The following is a 16,693-nucleotide window of genomic DNA, read 5'->3' as shown; positions in this document are numbered from 1 at the left end:
ATGTCCTCACTCTCAATAATTTTTCATTTTGATCCTCCCACTTCCTTCAAACAAAAGGTTTAGCCATGGGCACTCGCATGGGTCCCAGCTATGCCTACCTGTTTGTTGGCTACATGGAACAGTCTATGTTCCAAGCCTGTGCTGGTGTCACTCCCCTACTTTGCCTGCACTACATTGACAACTGCATTGGTGCTGCTTCCTGCATGCACGCCAAACTCGTCAACTTCATCAACTTTGCTTCCAACTTCCACCTTGTCTTCAAATTTACCAGGTCCATTTTTCTCAACCTCTCTGTCTCTGGAGACAGCTTATCTTCTGATGTCTATTACAAACCCGCTGACTCTCACAGTTACTTGAACTATACCTTTTCCCACCCTGTTACTTATACAAATGCCATCCCCTTCTCTTCATTCTCCTGTCTCCGCCACATCTGCTCTCAGTACGAGGCTTTCCATTCCAGAACTTCGATGTCCTCTGTCTTCATAGAAAGGGGCACCCCTTCCTCCAGCATCAACACTGGCCTCAACCCCATCTCTTCGCCCTCACCCTATCCTCCTGCCACCCTACTGAGGATAGGGTTCCTCTTGTTCTTAACCCCCCCAGCCTCCGCGTCCAGTACATAATTCTCTATAACTCCTGCCATCTCCAAAGGGATCCCACCACTAAGCACATCTCCCTCCTGATTCTTATCCTTGCAAGCAGAACAAGTGCTACATCTGCTCCTACACCTCCTCCTTCACTACCTTCTAGTTGAGACGACATTTCACCTGTGAGTCTGTCGGGGTCCTCTTTTGTATCTGGTACTCCTGGAGCGGCCTCTTGTATGTTGGTGAGACCTGGTGCTTCTTTGCCGAGCACCTATGCTCCATCCACCAGAAAAAGCATGATCTCCCAGTGGTCACCCATTTTAATTCCATTCCCATTCTCAGTCAATATGTCACTCCAGTGTCTCCTCCACTGTCGTGATGAGGCCACAGTTAGTTTGGAGGAAAAACATGTTATATTCCGTTTGGGTAGCCTCCAACCTGTCTCAACCTGTCTCGAACTCTCAGTAATGCCTCCCCATTCACCATTCCCCATTCCCATTGATGAAGGGCCTTGGCCTGAAACATTGACTATTTACTCTTTTCCACAGATGCTGCCAGGCCTGCTGAGTTCCTTCGGCATTTTGTGCGGATTGTTTGCAAAGGAATTACTTATGTACAGAGACATCTGTAGCAGAGATTTTGATGATAAAATCCCTTGGATCTGCTGTTATTGATACTACATGCATGAGTATAGTGTGTGGAGAAAAATGTCTTGAAAGCTATGTAAGTGAACTAAAGCAGAATGAAGTGCACAAACTGGTGACACACAGATACACTCAGTTACAAAGCATTCATTTAGGAGAAGGACAGATTGTACGTTCAACCAAAGGAGTGAAAATGCCCACAAAAATAGGGCAGACAAAATGTTACATTGAAATGGAGGTGGTATCAGTGAACATTCTATTATTCTTGAGTAAAAATTCCCTTAAAGAAAGCGTGGACAGTACTGGGTACGGAGAATGTTTCTGCAGTCAGTGTCTCTCGAGCTCACCAGTTCTGAACTTCACTGTGTGACCATCCTAGATAATGACATCTCTGAGAATCAACGCGAGAACGAAGTACTAACTGTCACAGAGAGCATGACCCCAGATGAGAAATGCAAAGTGTTGTTCAAGCTTCACAAGCAGTTTGGACACACTTCGACAGATAGACTTCAGAAACTGCTCAGGAAACAAAGATACAGACTATATTTTCCATTCAGAAGCGGATAGTTGACAGCTGTGACACATGCCAAAGGGTTGGAAAGCCCAAACCCAAGCCTGTGGTTAGTCTGCCACTGGCATCTGAATGCAATGGAACAGTAGCTGTCGACCTACCTCAACTGGAGCAAGGAGTGTGGTACCTCCACATCATTGATAAATTCATATGTTTCAGTGCTAGTAGCATTGTAAACACAAAGAAACCCTCAGAGATCATAAAAATCTTCATCCAATCCTGATAAGTGTGCATGACCCACCTCGGAAAGTATTCAGAGATAATGGTGGTGAATTTAATAATGATGAATTCAGAGATAGGGCAGAGAATGTTAATATTAAAACAAGGACAACAGTGGAATATAACCCTTGGGGTAATGGATTTCTGGAGTGACACAATCAAACACTTACTGAAATAATGCTGAAGGTAAAGAAAAGCAATGGCTGTGATTGGAACACAGCCCTGGACTGGGTCCCTTATGGTGAAGAATATCATGCACAATGTACATGGCTATAGCCTGTATCAATTGGTATTTAGCCGGAATCCAAACCTTCCCTCTGTACTGCTTGACAGGCCACTTGGAGTGAATGGGCTGGGAAATATACTCCAGCACTGCATGCATCACGGAAGGCTTTCACTGAAGCAGAGTGTTCGGAGAGAATTCTAGGTGTACTGAGGACACAACTGTCCAACATGATACCGGGGACAAAGTGAATTACAACAGACCAGACTGTTGTCGTTGGTCAGCATGGAGTTGTGGTGCTTGCGAGGCATGGAGATACACATGTGAGAGTGCATCATTGCAGACTATGCAAAGCACAAACTGGAGACAACCAGAGCTCCACAGAGAATGACACCAAAAATGAAAAGCACTTAGCTGATACAGTGTCACATAGCACAGACTTGCTGAAGAGAGTGCAGTTGGGGACTCAACAGACTTGCTTGATCGGGAATCATCACAGGTGCAAAGTCAACATGGAAGCTTCAGTCTTAAAACAGGACAAACTGTGAGATTTGCAGACCAAGACACTAGTACCTCATACAAAGCTGAAGTCTTGGGATAAGCAGGAAAGCCGCTGGCAGAATCAAGAGTTGGTACAACCTGAATTTCTAGAACGAGCCACATCACTGTCACTGCAGGATCAGTCAACACGTCGCATGTAGACAGACTTCATGTTGAACCAAGTATAGATCTGGCTGAACCATCTGAGAAATGTCAAGATGAAGACGTCCTTGTAACTAAGGGAGTGTCCTTTGATTCTGCAAGACAGGATGAAATCAGTAGTTGGAGAAATAATGGACAGTCTGAGGAAGTCAGAGACACTGGCCAAAAGACAGGGTCTTCAAGCTGGGCGTGCACGCTGAAAGAAACCTCAACAAGAATGACACCACAATCACACTTGGTGGCTTCATGTTTTGAGGAACTGAACATAGAGGAACTCCAAAAAGACTCACCAACATGTGCATCAGAGTCTCTCCAACTACTTCACTCAGTGAAATGTCAAAAGCAATGGCGACCCCATTCCATAGATATAAAATCCACATTCTTATAGGAAATCGAGCTGTCGCCTGACATTTACGTTCAAACCCTGCCAGAAGCCAGAAGTGAAGGAACACTGTGGAAACTCAAAAAGTGTGTGTATGGTTTAGCAGATACATCACTCTACTGGTTTAAAAAGATCAAGGAAATAATATTGAAAACAAGTGGAAAGATGTCATTAATGGATCCTGCTGTTTTTTACTGGCAAAATTCAGAATGTCATGTGATTGGAACACTTGCCTGTCATGTAGATAACTTCATATGGGGAGGCTCACGAAATGTTGTCACAACAGTCATTCCTCAGCTAAAGTCAGCCTTTCAGGTTGGGCTCAAGGAACATGACAGACTCTGCTACGTACAGATAGACGTCATTGTTGTTGATGGAACAGAGAAAGCTACATTAGACAATCCACGTGGAATCCTCATGTGCCATTCAATGGGATGCACCCCTCACTGAAGCTAAAGCTCAGCAACCTAGGTCAAAGACAGGTCAGATTCTATGGGTGGCAAGGCGGAGCAGACCTGACATCGGGCTGGATGCCTGCAACTTGGCATCCAGCACATAGAATACCGCAGTACAAACGCTACGAGGCGAGCAAGATAGTGTGCATAATTCAATCTGAAAAAATAGTCTTGAAGTTTCAACAGCTTGGAAAAGATAGCACACCGAGACTTGTTGTCTTCAGTGATGCTTCACTTGGAAATCTCCCTGATGGGAGGTAATCAAGGAGGACATTTTATTGTACTGGTGGGAGAAGAGGGAAGATTTTCACTTCTCTGTTGACAATCAAAAAGGATCTGAAGAATTGTATATAGTACGCTGGCAGAAGAAACCATTACGACGTCTGAAGGTAGTGATAATGCTGTTTATCTGGCCACATTCTTTTCTGAGCTTGTCCGTTGTGACCCAAAGAAGAACAGTCTACAAATAACTTGCGTCACAGACAACTATTCTTTGCTTCATGTCATCAAATCCATCATGCCAGTTACAGAGAAGAGGCTTTGTTTCAAGATAAGTAGCATCAAGGAACTCATCCAAGCATGAATAATTCATCACGTGCTATGGTCAGCCACAAAGGAACGACTAGCTGACTGTCTCACAGAGAAGGGGGACCAACTCTTGTGCTGCTGAAGGCACTTAGTGAAGGCATTTGGAACCTTGAGAACTGTACTAACATCAATAGTTGGAGCTAATCCCCATGTCCCAAAGAACATTCAAGTGATGGAATTCATTCCCACATCCTAAAGGACATTTGAGTTGATATATATATTTTTAGTCCTCTGAAGGCACCAAGTGGGGGTATAGGATTTCTTAAGAAATTATTAGGCCTAACAACAGGAGGTGTAAGAAGTACATCCAATGTACATAAAAAGGATGGGAGATTGTTGAATTCTGTTCATTTCAGCCATGTAAGCATTTAGTTAGGATGTTCACTTTCCATACCTGTTATGGACACGTCCACAAGGGAGTGGGGAGCACGATGGGTAAGAAAATGGCAGCCTAGTGTACTAAACGTGAACAGAGAAAGTAAAGTTGCTAAAATGAAAGAAAGTCTTGCTTTTGTTGCTTGAAGGTGAACATGTGAATGCCACTGCTCATGACAGATAGGGTTCTGAATGGTGAAGTGCAGGCCCTTCTACTTACAGAGGGAGGGAGTTATTGCTGCTTCCATTCTGCCTCCCCCTACTGGAGCTGGAAGAGCGCTGCAGCTCTTCAACCTTGAGACCACGCACCCCGACAGTGTCTTCATCGGTGCTGGTGAACCTCAATCATGCCAACTTAAAAACAGTTCTGCCAAAGTTCTACCAGTATGTCACAACAACAACCTCTTCCTCGATGTCAGCAAGACCAAGGAGCTGATTGTTGTCTTCACAAGGAGGAAACCAGAGATCCATGAGCCAGGAAGATTAGAGATGGAGAGGGTCAGCAACTTTAAATTTCTCGGTTGGTGTTATCGTTTTGGAGGACCTGTCCTGGCAACAGCACACAAGTGCAAATACAAAGAAAGCACAGCAGTGCTTCAACTTCCTTCGGAGTTTGCGAAGGTTTGGCATGACGTCAGAAGCTTGACAAACTTCTATAGCTGTATGGTGGAGAGTATATTGATTGGCTGCATCACAGCCTGGTATGGAAACACCAATGCATCTGAACAGAGAATCTTACCGAAAATAGTGGATATGGCCCAGGGGTAAACACACCTACACAGAGTGTTGACACAGGAAAGCAGCATCCATCATCAGGGACCCCCACCATCCAGGTCATGCTCTCTTCTCACTGCTGCCATCAGGAAGAAGGCACAGGGACCTCAGGACTCACACCATCAGGCTCAGGAACAGTTATTACCCCTCAACCACCAGGCTGTTGAACAAAAGGGGACAGCTTCGCTCTACATCATTTGCTCCATCACTGAAATGTTCCCAGAACCAATGGACACGGTGGATTCACTTTCAAGGACTCTTCAGCTCATGTTCTCAGTATTTATTGTTTGCTTGCTTGTTTGTTTGTTTGTTTATGTATTTATTTGCTTATGATTTCTTTTTTTCTTTTAGTATTTGCAGTTAGTTGTCTTTTGCAGACTGGTTGAATACTTAAAGTTGGTGGGCTCTGTCATTGGCTCTATTATGGTTTTATTGAGTCTTCCTGCAAGGAAACGAATCTCAGAGTTGTATATGATTATATATACATATGCACTTTGACAAAAAATTTACTTTGAACTTTGAAATTGGCCCACTGATGATGCCATGACCTGTGCCCTCCATTCCATCTCATCCTACCTAGAAAACAATGACTTGTACGCCAAGATTTTGATCATCGACTTCAAATCGCCACTTAACACAATCATCCCTCACGGGCTGATAGTGAACTGGTTTCACTGGCACTCCACATCTCTCTTTGTAACTGGATCTTTGACTTCTTCATGGGAAAATGGCAGAGAGGCCATGTTGGCAGCGACATCACGTTGACTCCTGGTGTCTCCCGGGGTGCGTGCTGAGTCCTCTGCTGTTCACGCTGCTGACTCACGACTGCACTCCAGATCCAGCTCAAACTATGTCAGGTGTGCTAACGGTACCACACTGGTTGGCCACATCAGCAACAATGATGAGTCAGCAAACCGAGAGGAGGTAGAGAAGCTTGTCAAAGCACAAGAACAACAACCTGAGTCTCAATGTGGACAAGACAAAAGAGATGATTATGGACTCCAGGAAGCCACAGGTTGACCACCCTCCATTGCACATCAATGGCTCTGACATGGAGTGAGCGAAGAGCACAAAGTTCCTTGGTGTGCACAACCTGGACCCACAACACCTCTTCATTAGTCAAGCAGGCACTGCAGCATCTAACTTTCTGAGGAGACTGAGGCGTAGAAGGCTCCCCACCATCGAGAGTGTCCTGTCTGGCTGCATCACTGTGTGGAACCATACTACAAGATAATGGACCACAAGACCCTTCAGAGGACAGTGAAAACTGCTGAACAGGTCTTCCCCACTGGCCAACTATTCGTCACATTTACCAGGAATGTTGCAGACAAATGGGCCCAAGGCATTGTGAAGCATCCCTAACACCCACCTCACCATCTCTTTGACTGACTACCATCAGGAAGGAGTTACAGAGCACCTGGACTATGACTGCCAGACTGGGTAATAGCTTCTTTGCTTAGTTTGTGAGACTTCTGAAAACACTGACACTAGGACACTAAGAGGTCTCATCACCTGGACAGCGAGCTGTTTACTCTAAGGTTTACCTGTGCTGAGCTTTACTACATGCATGCTGAATATATTTTACTAACTTATTTATAGCATAATATGTTGGTTGATATGCTGCGTGTGATATATATTGTTGTGGATGCACTGTGGTCCAGAGGAACATTGTTTCGTTTGGTTGTATAGATGTGCAGTCACATGGCGTTAGACTTTTGAACTTTTTTTCAAATGTTTTGACTTCCTCTTCATGTTCTGAAAGCACTTTTTAAATGGATACACATTCTAGGACCTACAGTTTTCTCAACATCAACACTTGGAGAAGAAATGAAGGTACCAGTGCTCATGGAACTTCAGCCCGAGGTGAATCCCTCGTAAAGGGTGAGTGAGCGGAGCTAGAGGACCTGGAGTACAATAAAAAGCTGAGTGTCAAACCCTGTACAGATTCTCTATTTAGCTGAACCGATAGTGAGGCTCTATTTAGAAATGCCACTGCATAGATACAATGACCCAGGCTCAATCCTGATCCTCGGTGCTGTCAGTGCGGAGTCTGTCTGCAGTAGCTCCTGTAACCCTGTCAGTTCTTCTCAGCTCCTCTAGTTTTCTCCCTCTCCCTAAGATGTGCTGTCAGTTTGATTGCAGCTCTAAATTACCCCAAGTGTAAGTGGCTGGAAGGAAAATCAGGGGCTATTGTTGGATCACGAGGAGGAATTTCTTTAGCTGATGATGAACCTGTGGAATTCTTTGCCATAGACAACTGTGGAGGCCAGATCTCTGGGTATACTTAAAGTGGAAGTTGATAGGTTCTTTAATAGTATGGGTGTCAAAGATTTCAGGGAGAAGACAAGATAATTGGGTTGAGAGGGATAATGTCAGCCATAATGGAATGACAGAGAGGACTCGATGAACTGAATAGTCTAATTCTATTCCTACATCTTATGGCCTTATGGACATATGAGAGAGAATAGACTATAGGGAGATGTGGGGGTGATGGGATTGGCAGAATTGCTCTGAGTGCTGATAATGAAGCGATGGGCTGAATGGCCTCATTTTTCAATATGAAAATTATGGGAACTTTAGCAACAGTGACAAAGGTTGGAATGCAAAGGATCTGTATGACAGACCTTTCAGCTTTATTTTCTGTCTGAAACTGGTACAGTAAAAATTACCTGAGTTTTCTGTCACTGGTGATTATAAAGAGAATAAGTTTGGTCACATTCAGGCTGTTCCTCATGACCTAGGGTCCCACAGGCATACAGCATGGAAACTGGCCCTTCAGAATGTTGCCAGGACTTGTGGGACTGAGTTATGGAGAGAGGTTGAGTAGGCTGGGATATTTTTCATTGAAGCATTAGAGAATGAGAGGCATTCTTATAGAGCTATGTAAAATCATGATGGGACAATGTGTACAATCTCTTTCCTGGGACTGGGGAATCAAGAACTAGAGGGCATAGGTTTAAAGTGAGGGGGAGAGATTTAATAGGAACCCATCGGGTAATCCAGGGTGTGGTCAATATATGGAATGATCTGCCACAGGAAGTGGTTGAGACAGGGCCATAACCCACGTTCAAAAGTTGGGCAGGTACATGGATTGGAAAGGCTTAGAGGGCCATGGGTCAAATTCAGGCAAACGGGACAAGCTTAGATGGGAATCTTAGTTGAAATGGACCTGTTGGGACAAAGGGTCTGTTTTTCCATGCTGTGTGGCTCCAGGACTTCAGATCATGAGGAACAGCCCAAACGTGACAGTGGTTGTCCTGGTTAGATCTCTTCCAAAGTGGCTGTCAGAGTAGCAGCATAACCATTCACACTGTCTCAGAGTCAATGTTAACCTTGACAATGAGCCATCCCTAGCTATATAAAGATGTATATAAAGCTGAAGATGTGTAAATTCACACTTAAGAGAATGCTATTGATTAAAGTTTTAGAAAGTTACAGGCATTACCATAAAAGCAGCTGACACTGGCACCCAAGATGGGTCCTCTCACAATGTTATCGAAGGATCTTTCAATTCACAAATTGAAGTTCTGAACTGACTACAGCTGTCAAGATACCCATGGATGTAACTACACACCATTCTTTGGGATTAGTTGAGGAAGGTTGAATTTGAAGACACCTCTCAAGGTCAACACTATATCCCTATTGTGAGAGATGGAATTAAGTAAGGCTGTCTAACAGGGCTCTGCTGAATCCGTATAGTGTATAACCTGTGTATACAATGGATTACAAAAACGTTGTTGAACTCCAACCATTACATCAACTTTGTCAGGATGAAGGAGACAGGAGGTCATCAATGGCCCATGCTCCACCAGGATCTAAGGGCCCAAGAAGGAAAAGGAGAATTTGAAGGTGGTTAATGGCAAGATTCTTAGTATTGTGCAGGAACAGAGTTATTTTGGGGTCCATGTGCATAGTTTCCTCAAAGTTACCACACAAGTTGACCAGGTGGTTAAGAAGGCATATGGTGTGTTGGCCTTCACTAGTCAGGGGATTGAGTTCATGAGCCATGAACTTTGCAACTTTATAGAACCCTGATTAGATCATATTTGAAATGTTGTGTTCAGTTCTCATTATAGGGAGGATAAAGGGTGTAGAAGCCATTTACGAAGATGCTGCCGGGATTTGAGAACAGGATAGGTAGAGGATAGGTAGGATTGGTAGAGCGAGTTAGGGCTTTTCTTTCTGGAGTAAAGGAGGATGACAAGCAACTTGACAGAAGTGTAGAAGATAAGAAGCATAGATCAGGTGGAAAGCCAGAGATTTTTTTTCCCAGGACGGGAATATCTAATTCTGGTGGGGCATAACTTTATGGTGATTGGAAGAAAGTATGGGAGTGGATGTCAGAAGTCGGATCTTTATATAGAGAGCGGTAGTGCTTGCAACTCCCTGCTAGGGCTGGTGGTAGAGGCAGGTACATTCAAGACATTTAATAAACTTTAGATAGGAATTTAGAAGTTAGAAAAATGGAGGGATATGTAGGAGGGAAGAATTAGATTGATCTTGGAGTAGGTTAAAAGGTTGGCACAACATTGTGGGTCAAAGGGTTGGCAGTCTGCTGTAATGTTCTATGTTCTTATCTAAATGGAGTGATTTCTCTAAAGAAGCCTTAACTCAGTGCTCCTACTTATAATACTTCTAATTAACTGCAGTGCCTCCAATCCAAAATGAAATGGATGAGGAGATAAATAAGCTTCTTCATCTTCAGCTTTTTATCCGATTGTTCAGGCTAAAGACTGTTACAATGAGGCTAAAGACTGTTACAATGGCTGCAGATGCTGTGATCTGTATTAACATCCTCTCCCAGCCAACATCAACAATGTTTCTCTCTTCCAGTCTCTTAATCTCCAACACAAGAGATTCTGCAGATGCTGGAAATTCAGAGTACTGGAGATACTCAAGCAGTTCAGGCAGCATCTAAGAAAATGAATGAACAGTCAATATTTCAGGCCCGAGACCCTTTGCCAGGGGTTCATCTTATAATCTCTATCCTGTGTAGGCATTACCTTTGTTCTCACTACCCTTCCCCTCGAGTGCTCTAACATCTGCTATTTCTTATAAAAACTACCTCTGCTTCTCTGCCTGGCAGGTGGAGTATTCCCAGCACTTACTAAATTTATTTCAGATCTCTAGCTCCTACATTTTGTCCCTTTCCCTAAAAAAACTACTTTTTAACATTTTGGTGATCTACACAAACATATATTGTTTGGTGTGAAATGCAGTTGCCACTTCAGTAAGGCATCTTCAAACATTTTGTGATATGAAATTTACTCTGGTTGTATCTACAGGTTGAGTTAGTCCCTACCTGGCATCTACTGCATTTCGCTTTCTTTCTGAGGTTTTTTACCTTGACAGATGCAGTGTTGGGCACTTGAACTTTTTTCTTCTTTTTCTCAAACATTTCCGGAATGTCTACTGGCACTTCCCATGGTGGCGGAGGGTTGCCAAAACCAGAGCTGTCAATCGTCTGACCTACGAAGAAAGAGAGTAAGGAAAGAAATGTCTTATATTTCTAGTGCCTATAAGAAGTATTCACCCCCTTGGAAGTTTTCATATTTTATTATTTTGCAACACTGAATCACAGTGGGTTTGATTTGACTTTTTTTTGACACTGATCAACAGGAAGGACTCTTTTGTGTCAATGTGAAAAAAAATTTCACAAATGGTCTAAATTTATTACAATTATTAAACACAAAAGAACTGATTGCCTAATTACTCACCATCTTCAAGTCTGTATTTAGTAGATGCACCTTTGGCAGAAATTGTAGCCTTGAGTCTGTGTGGATCGGTCTCTATCAGCTTTGCGCATCTGGACTCTAAAAATTTTCCCTATTCTTCTTTACTAAACCACTCAAGCTCTGTCAGATTGCATGGGGATTATGACTGAACAGCCCTTTTCAAGTCCAGCCACAAATTCTAAATTGGATTGCGATCTGGACTCTAACTTGGCCATTCCAGGACACTAACTTTGTTGTTTTTAAGTCATTACTGTGTAGCTTTGGCTTTATGCTTGGTGTCATTGTCTTGCTGGAAAACAAATCTTCTCCCAAGTTGCAGTTCTCTTGCAGATTGCATCAGAGTTTCCCTCCAGGATTTCTCTATATTGTGCTGCATTCATTTTACCCTCTGCCTTCACAAGCCTTCCAGTGAAGCATCCCAACAGCATGATGCAAGCACCACCATGCTTCACAGTAGGGATGGTGTGCGTTTGATGAAATGTGGCATTTGGCTTACATCAAACATAGTGTTTAATCTGATGGCCAAAAAGCTCAATCTCGGTTTCTTCAGACCATAGAATTTTCATCCATCTGACCTCAGAGTCTCCCACATGCCTTCTGGTAAACTCTAGCTGAGATTTCATGTGAGTTTTTTTCAACAGTGGCTTTCTCTTTGCCTCTCTCCCATAAAGCTGTGACTGGTGAAGCACTTGGACAACAGATGTTGTACGCACAGTCTCTCCCATCTCAGCCACTGCAGCTTGTAACTTCCCCAGAGTTGTCATAGGTCTCTTGGTGGCCTCGTACGGTCACTCAGTTTTTGAGGGCGGTCTTCTCTAAACAGATTTACAGTTGTGCCATATTCTTTCCATTTCTTGAGGATTGACTTAATTGTACTCCAAGAGATATTCAGTGACTTGGAAATTTTCTTGTATCATTTCCTGACTATAGCTTTCAATAACCTTTTTGCAAAGTTGCTTGGAGTGTTTATGGTGTAGTTTTTGCCAGGATACAGACTCACCAGCAGTTGGATCTTCCAGATACAGGTGTATTTTTACTACAATCAATTGAAACACCTTGACTGCACACGTCTCCAAAAACAGATCTCCGTTTAACTACTATCACAACTTCTAAAACCAATCCGCTGCACAGCTGCTGATCTGGTGTGTCATATTAAAAGAGGTGAATACTTATGCAATTAATTACTTTGTGTGTTATTTTTGTAATTAATTTGGATCAGTTTGTAGAACATGAAACAGTCTTTTTTTGTTGATCAGTATCAAAAAATCCAAATTAAATCCACTGTGATTCAATGTTGTAAGACAATAAAACATGAAAACCTCCGGGGGGTGGGGGGGTGAACACTTTTTATAGGCATTGTATATTCTAATTGCAACGAAAAAGGTGAATATCAATGAAGATTGGTTTCTGTTCTGATGAAGAGTCTTTGATCTAAAACAATGATATAATTTTTCTTCCCACATTTTGAACCAGACCCACTATATTTCCAGCATTCTCTGTAAGAACAAATAACTTTTGATATCTTAATATTATACTGCTTCATTTTGGGGTTGGGGAGGTTGGTATGTGGCAATCAGCTCTCTGTGTCATACCCAGCTCTCTTCTACAGTGGCAGATTGTAGAAGATTCACAATTAATTTAAACATCCGGATTGGATAAACACAGTTGAGGAAGATGAATACAACAGATCCACTCACCAGATTTCACAAATGGGGTTTTTGTTTTGTTTAAGAGAGTGTGTGTGTGTGTGTGTGTGTGTGTGTGTGTGTGTGTGTGAGAGAGAGAGAGAGTGTGAGTGTGTGTGTGTGTGTGAGAGAGAGAGAGAGTGTGAGTGTGAGTGTGAGTGTGTGTGTGTATGTGTGTGTTTGTGTGTGTGTGAGTGTGTGTGTGTGTGTGTGTGTGTGTGTGTGTGTGTGTGTATGTGAGAGAGTGTGACTGTGTGTGTATATGATGGGAAAGGGGCTTGTTTCGCTGTTCTTTTCTTGTTTTGTGTTATTGCTCATGTTGTTCTGCCAAGGATTGTGAGCATACTATGTTGGCGCTGGAATGTGTGGCAACAATTGCGGGCTGCCCCCAGCACATTCTTGGGTGTGCTAGTTGTTAAAGCTAATGACACATTGTATCAGATGTACATGTGGTAAATAAATCTGAATCTGAATTTGAAAAAACGTGGTATTTGGGATCTGTGCATCACTGGCAAGGCCAGAATCCACTATCCATCCCGAGCCACCCTTGGGAATATGGGGTTAGCTGTTTTCTTGAACTACTGCAGTCCTTCCAATAGAGGGTACTCCCACAGTGTAGTTGGTAAGGGAATTCCTGGATTTAGACCCGGAAATATGGAAGGGCCAATGATGTATTTGCAGATCAGGATGATTTTGAGGGGATCTGCGGGGGCTGGTGTTCTCATGCAACCACTGCCCATCTCCTTTACAGTGCTGTTGCAGGGCTGTTGTTGATGTAGCTTAGATGAGAAACTGCCGGTCATTTTGTAGGGACACTGCAGCAGCCCCTGCGCTCTGGTGATGAAGAGGATTCCTGTGTGGCATTGTTGATTGAGTGCCTGTCGCTTTGTCCCGGATGTTGTCGAGTTTCTTGAGAGTTGCTGGATCTAGACTCCTCCAGGTAGGTAGGAAGTTGAGAATTGTGGACTGAGCTCTGTTCATCACAAAAAACAACATCCTCCCCTCCATAGACTCTGTCTGCACTTCCCACTAATATGGGGAAACAGCCCAATAACCATAGAATCCACCCACCCTGGTCATTCTCTCTTCTCAACCCTTCCCATTAGGCAGAAGATGCAAAAGTTTGTAAACAGCCACCACTGGACTCAAAACCAAACTCTATGCCACTGTTATAAGACTCTAGAATCATATGTCTTGTACAATGCAACAAACTGTTGACCTGACATCTATGTTGCTGTGACCCTTGCACCTTTTTGTCTACCTACACTGCATCTTATATGTAACTCTTAACACTAGATTCTGCATTCTGTTCTTGCTTTTCCTTATAATACCCTGATGTACTGTGGTTTGAGGTAATCTGTACGGATGGCTTGCAAAACAAAAGTTTTCTCTGTAACCCCGTACATGTGATAATAATTAACTAATTACCAATTACTCTATCCAGTTCTGGATTTGTGCCTTGAATCTGCAGAAAGGTTAGGCTTGTTATCTTCTGGAGTTTACATTAGTGCTTCCACTGAAATATGTCAAAGATTCCCTTGCTGTGCTCTCCCTGTCAGTCTGACACATTTCAAAACAGCTAATGCTATTCTCAGAGTTACAGAAAAGTACAGCATATAAACAGGCTATTTGGCCCATCGAGTCCATACTGAACCATTTAAAGTGCCTACTCCCACTGACCTGCACTGGGGTCATAGGCCTCCATATTCCATAGCCCGACCCCTACACCTAGAAAAGAGCTGATAGAAATATACAAGATCCTGTAGAGTCTTAAAGAAGATAGATTTGGAAGAATTCTTACCCTGTGTGAGAGAATTTAGAACTAGGGGTCAATGTTTTAAAATAAGGAGTCACTCATTCAAGACATAGATAAAGCAATCATTTTTTTCTCTCAGATAGATGTGAATTTTTGAAACTCTCTTTTTCAAAGAGGAGTTGATGCAAGGTTTATAAGGCAGAAGTAGGCAGGTTGTTGTTCAACAAGGGGCTGAAAGGGAGACAGGAAAGAAGAGGTGAGGTTACCACAGGCTGTGGTCTGACTAAATGGCGGTACATGTTGGAGGGGCAGAGAGGCTCCCAATCCATCTGACTGGATTACAATGAGACTCAATAGCATGCCCAGAGCCACTTGAATAAGTAGCTTTAATTCAGCAGTTCAGCAATGTGTAGAAGCTTCTCTGTTATCCCTTTTCTGACCTTGGCTACTCTCCATTTCTTTGTTCAGGCATCCATTATCCATAACAAAGTGATACTGGTAGGAAGGACTGGCAGATGATAGGGCAAAATTGCAGTCAGTGGGGTGAGTTGCAGTGTAAAAGGGGGATAACATTGAAAAGGGTGACAAATACAGGACTGAAGGTGTTATATTTGAATGCGTGCAGTACATAAAGTAAGGTAGATGATCTTGTAGTGCAGTTATTGGTTGGCAGGTATGACATTGTGGGTATCATGGGGTCATGGCTGAAGTTGGGAGCTTAATATTCAAGGATACACAATCTATCAAAAAGACAGACAAGTAGGCAGAGGAGGTGGAGTAGATCTGCTGGTAAAAAAATGAATTCCAATCTTTAGAAAGAGGTGACATAGGATCAGAAGATGTAGGGTCCTCGTGGGTAGAGTTAAGAAACTGCGAGGGTAAGAAGACTCTGAGAGCTAACTACAGGTTTTCAAACAGTAGCCAGGATGTGGTCTACAAATGACAGTGGTAGATGGAAAAAGCATGGTCAAAAATGTAATGTTCCACTAGACATGGAGGATTTCAAATTGCAAATAGATTGAGAAAATCAAGCTGATGCTGGATTCCAAGAGAGAAAATTTGTAGAACGTTTCTGAGATGGCTTTTGGATTAGTTTGTGGTTGAGGGCACTCAGGGATCTGCCTTTCTTGATTGGGTATTGTGCAATGAACGGGATATGATTAGCGATCTTAATGTAATGGAGCCCTCAGGAAACAGAGATAGAATTCTTTGAACATAGAACATAAAACACTACTGCACAGGAACAGGCTATCTGGCCCACAGATTGTGCTGAATCAGCTAAAAAGCAAATCGAAAACACCCAACACTAACTCCTCCTACCTACACCATGTCTAAATCCGTCCATCTTCCTTACATCCATGTGTCTTTTGAAACATCTCTTAAAAGCCTTGAATGTATTTGCCTCTACCACCATCCCAAGCAACACATTCCAGACATCTACTCCTTGAACCTACCTCCCCTCATCCTCAATGCATGCCATCTGGTATTAGTCATTTCAACCCTAGGAAACAGACACTCTTTGTCCTCACTATCCATGCCTCTCATAATCTTGTCAACCTCTATCAGATCTCCCCTCAGCCTCTGACGCTCCAGAGAAATCAACCCAGATTTGTCCAGCCTCTCATGATAGCACATGCCCTCTAAACCAGGCAGCATCCTGTTAAACCTCTTCTGCATCCTTTCCAAAGCCTTGACATCCTTCCTAGAGTGGGGCAACAGGAACTGTAAGCAATACTCCAGATGAGGCCTAACCAAAGTTATATAAAGTTTCAACATAAACTCCTAACTTTTGAACACAATGTCTCGACTATTAAAAGCAAGAATTCCATAAGCCACCTTAACTACTTTACCGACCTGTGCAGCCCCTTTCAATGGAGCTATAAAGATGGATCCCAAGATCTCTCTGCTCATCAACACTGTTAAGGATCTTGCCCTTAACTGTGTACTGTCTCCTTGCATTTGCTCTACTGAGGTGCAACACCTCCCATTTCTCTGGG

At 43.1% G+C, this 16,693-nt stretch overlaps 1 protein-coding gene across 1 annotated transcript in view; it reads right to left on the bottom strand.

Moving 5' to 3' along the window:
• The window catches only part of LOC132377924 (protein SSUH2 homolog), a 64,208-nt gene that overhangs the window by 19,161 nt on the left and 28,354 nt on the right, over window positions 1–16,693 (bottom strand). Inside the window, exon 6 of the mRNA XM_059944411.1 lies at window positions 10,865–10,989. Within this exon, the coding sequence (XP_059800394.1) occupies window positions 10,865–10,989 (125 nt within the window). The remainder of the gene's footprint in view (window positions 1–10,864; window positions 10,990–16,693) is intronic.

Source organism: Hypanus sabinus, chromosome 19 (genome assembly GCF_030144855.1).
Source record: "Hypanus sabinus isolate sHypSab1 chromosome 19, sHypSab1.hap1, whole genome shotgun sequence".
Taxonomy (NCBI): domain Eukaryota; kingdom Metazoa; phylum Chordata; class Chondrichthyes; order Myliobatiformes; family Dasyatidae; genus Hypanus; species Hypanus sabinus.
Note: the sequence above shows the minus strand (reverse complement) of the source record. Positions and strands in the feature narration are given on the sequence as shown.